This window comes from Drosophila mojavensis, unplaced genomic scaffold (assembly GCF_018153725.1).
Source record: "Drosophila mojavensis isolate 15081-1352.22 unplaced genomic scaffold, ASM1815372v1 contig_231, whole genome shotgun sequence".
NCBI lineage: Eukaryota > Metazoa > Arthropoda > Insecta > Diptera > Drosophilidae > Drosophila > Drosophila mojavensis.
The window spans coordinates 7,567,854-7,571,469 of record NW_025318772.1 but is presented as its reverse complement, the minus strand read 5'-3'; the positions used below and the strand labels follow the sequence as shown (position 1 = coordinate 7,571,469).

Here is a 3,616-nt window from a genome sequence, read left to right as displayed (position 1 = left end):
TTTGCAATATTAATAGAGCGCGATCATACTTATATGTAATTAACCCAGTCTATTAATACTAATCTAGCAGCTGACAAGCTTAAATAGTTTTTGCTATATCTATATGTATTCATATATATAAATATATTCATATGTATGCATGTAGATATATTGTTTGTAAACTCTCGCTTTTTTGTTGTTCTCTATGTTCTTTGCTTATCTCTAATATACATTTTTCAATATTCATTTAAAATGCATTCCATTGTTCAATGGGTTAATCACACACCGACACACACTCATGCACACTCACGCACACACACTCGCGCACAAATTCGTATTCATACTTAGATAATAATATCAACATGAGTAATGTGGACCACGCGTGCTGCTCAAATCGTAGGGAGAGAGCACTTGGGTTTCATGCTGAGTGGGTGAGCAGCAGCAACAGTTGTGTTTTGCCTGCGAAGCTGCGCGGTAGGCACTGAGGCGATGGCAATGGCAATGGAAATGGCGATGATGTATCAAATGAAATGGTTAGTCGCGCTGCTGATGACGCTCTTCATATCTACTGCGGCTGGCCAAACACAGCTGCCAGATGAAGCGACATCCGCATTGTCGTCTACCCCTTCGCCGGCTACGCCGCAACCCTCGCTGCCCAAATTGCCAGTGGCCGTGCACTACGAGACGCTCTGCCCGGACAGCGTTTATTTTATCCGGCGACGCCTGTACGATGCGCTCCTGGACAACGATTGGTGGAATCGCACCGACTTAAAGCTATATCCCTTTGGCAAGGCGGCAGTAAGTGGAAGAAGAGAATGACAGAGAGCGAGAGAGACGATTTAATTCTGTAATTTGTTTTCTTTTTCCGGCAGTTCTATAACAACACGGAGCTCGGGCAACTGCAGGTGTTCTGCCAGCACGGCGACGAGGAGTGCGAGCTGAATGCTCTGCACGCCTGCATCCTGGAGAATCTGGAGTTACGGCAAGCGTTCGATCTGATCTACTGCATGCTGCGCTCCTACTTCAACAACATCGAGGTCTGCGCGGCACACCTCAAGCTGGACGTCTCACTTGCCCAGGAGTGCAAACGCACGCGCAAGACGGCGGATATTCTGTTACCGTATGGCAAGGAGACGCTGTCACTGCAGATTTCCTTTGTGCCCAGCATTGTGCTTGACGGTGTAAGCACGATTCGGCTATAATTCAATTATTTTATCCTAATCATTCTCACTATCTCTCTCCCTCACACACACACAGAATTTCCAGCCCTATGAACAGAACAGCATTCGCTATAATTTCGAGCGCCACTTTTGCCATCAGTATCAGCAGAAGTTTAATATTAAGCTACCCACTTGTGGTTAAGCACACACACATACATATGTACATACATATGTATTGCAACAGCATCAGATTAATAAAGTGAATAATTTTTATGCTAATTCAAAATGTTAATTGTGGAGTATTTTGGTCTGAACTAAACTTTACAGTAAAGAGATAGCAGTTCGTTCAGTGTGGAGTAGTTCGATTTGCTCACTTAACGAAAGCAGCTGTAACTGGACGAAAGGTTGCTGTATTGACTCAACTCTCGTTCTTAGCCAATACGAAAGGTTGCTGTATTGACTCAACTCTCGTCCTTAGCCAAGACGAAAGGTTGCTGTATTGACTCAACTCTCGTTCTTAGCCAAGGTATGAACCACAGTGTAGACTTAAATTAAATATTTCCCTCGAATATCGTGTGTTCTAAATACCTATATTTTTAAAACGTTGGTTGCATTTGTAGGTAGAGAGAGCTATACAGCTCCTTTTTATGCCAATTAGCTTTTGTTCGGAAGCGTTAAGCAAGAACTAGGCAGTATTATGTTGTCAGCGCTTTATTTGTTTTTGCAGATGTGGCAGCACTTATACTGATTTCTCAATGTGGTAACGCAAGAAAACTGTAACGGTCAAATATGGGCGGCAACAGTTTAACGTATTCTTAAAGTCAGAGCAACACAGCACAGCACATTTAGAAAAATGAATTATATAAAAATAAAAATAAAAAAAATTAATAAAAAATAAGCTAATGAAACAACAGAATATTTTATACAAAAAATAGCTATATAATTATCATATTTAATAATATAAAAATAAATAAAACACTTTCATAGGAAAAATCATAAAATAAATTGATTGATATAATTAAAAATAAATAACAATTGATAACTACAATAATAATATACATATATTCAAAATATAAAAAGGCAAACATATTTTGAGACTATAATTATAACATAATTAAATTTGAGTAGTGTCAATTTTTAACTCTTAAATTATAAAAATTACTTTGTTAAATCTTTCGAAATTGCCCGCTAACAAGGTAAAACGAGAACGTGTTTTCACGGACGTTCGGAGAATTATTTATTAAATATCAGATTTCGCGACGCCCCTTTGGATGCTGCAGTGGATGCTAGAGTATTTTGCAATCTGTTGGAACAACACCTCGGGCCAGCCATTCAATATGCTTGCCCAGCTATATCGCTACAAAGAGGGGCCATACATTATAATTTGCCAGTCGATTTGTGCGCAAATTCACTTCTAGCCGCGGCATGGAAGGCGAATTAATGGGTCGACTACTGCGAACGGACACTCGGATGTGTTCCCTGCCAACGCTCTGCGTCCGCCCTGCTGCCCAGTTATGTTGTTCTAAACAATGGGCCCACAAATCGATAAGATTACTGAAAGAGCGCTGATAGTTTTAGTCGACGACGATGACTGTCCGACAGATGACTGTCCGACGGATGCGGCAGACAAAAGCGTTTGACTCGTTCGCACAGTGCGCAATTTGTTGCCTGCGGAACAGCGGAATGCCCAGCGGGGCAGGTTTCAAGCGCGTGTCAGCAGCAGCAGTAAATGATGTCCACACAGAGAGACCACCGTCGGGCATGGCCACATTCACGGGCCTCAGCTGAGGCTGATGCTGATGCTGAGTCTGAGTCTGGGGTCAGCGACGGGCGTGCTCACAGCAACTATATGACAGAGTGGCTAGACGAACGATGTCCGATTGTCTGACTGCCCGCTGCGCTTTGATTTCGAGTTATGGCCGGTTATTGCAGTCGACGATGCAGCTGCAGCTGATGCAGCTGCACCCACTGCCCCCTCACCAAGCCCCTTAATGCCATGTAATCCGAATCTCAGTTGGCCCAAAACAGCGCAAAAAATTAAATTTGCGCACAGGACAAGTTTAAGTGGCGGCAAAGTGGAAATTGCACGGGGGCAGTGTGCGAGGGGGGCGTGGCACAGATGGAGATGCGTTTTTGCGTTGCTCGCGTGTTGCTCTAAACGACGACAACACCAGGCAACGCCCACAACCATGCCCCTAGGGCTATTTGGCCACTGCCATAGCCAGAGCCAGACCCAGAGCCAGAGTCAGTGCACGCCAAACTCGTTTGCAATGCAACAGAAACAAAAACTGTTGCATTTCTAAGGGCAGCAGTAGCAGCAGTACAGCAGCAGTAGAGACAGCAGCAGCCGAACATCAACACAGAACAAGTGAAGAAAAATAGCAAACAAATTTACTGCCAATTTGCTGCTCATTTCGTTTAGAAGGTGACATGGCCAGGGAACATGCGTGGCAGCTGCGGCTGTGGCAGCGGCAGCG

The 3,616-nt window shown here is 43.8% G+C and overlaps 1 protein-coding gene across 1 annotated transcript; it reads left to right on the top strand.

The window, feature by feature from the left end:
• Nucleotides 1-416: 416 nt before the first annotated feature.
• Nucleotides 417-1,418, top strand: LOC6575268 (GILT-like protein 3). The gene is made up of 3 exons (XM_002001246.4): nt 417-777; nt 852-1,160; nt 1,237-1,418. Exons 1-3 carry the CDS (start codon nt 469-471, stop codon nt 1,339-1,341), a joined length of 723 nt encoding a protein of 240 aa, XP_002001282.2. The 5' UTR covers nt 417-468; the 3' UTR covers nt 1,342-1,418.
• Nucleotides 1,419-3,616: the final 2,198 nt, after the last annotated feature.

Excerpts from the sequence above, each read along its gene's own strand:
- LOC6575268 (XM_002001246.4), top strand. The coding sequence starts at position 469 with ATGGCAATGGCAATGGAAATGGCGATGATGTATCAAATGAAATGGTTA. Across the intron at positions 778-851 it reads ATCCCTTTGGCAAGGCGGCA|TTCTATAACAACACGGAGCT; the intron begins GTAAGTGGAAGA and ends TTTTTCCGGCAG. Across the intron at positions 1,161-1,236 it reads CCAGCATTGTGCTTGACGGT|AATTTCCAGCCCTATGAACA; the intron begins GTAAGCACGATT and ends ACACACACACAG.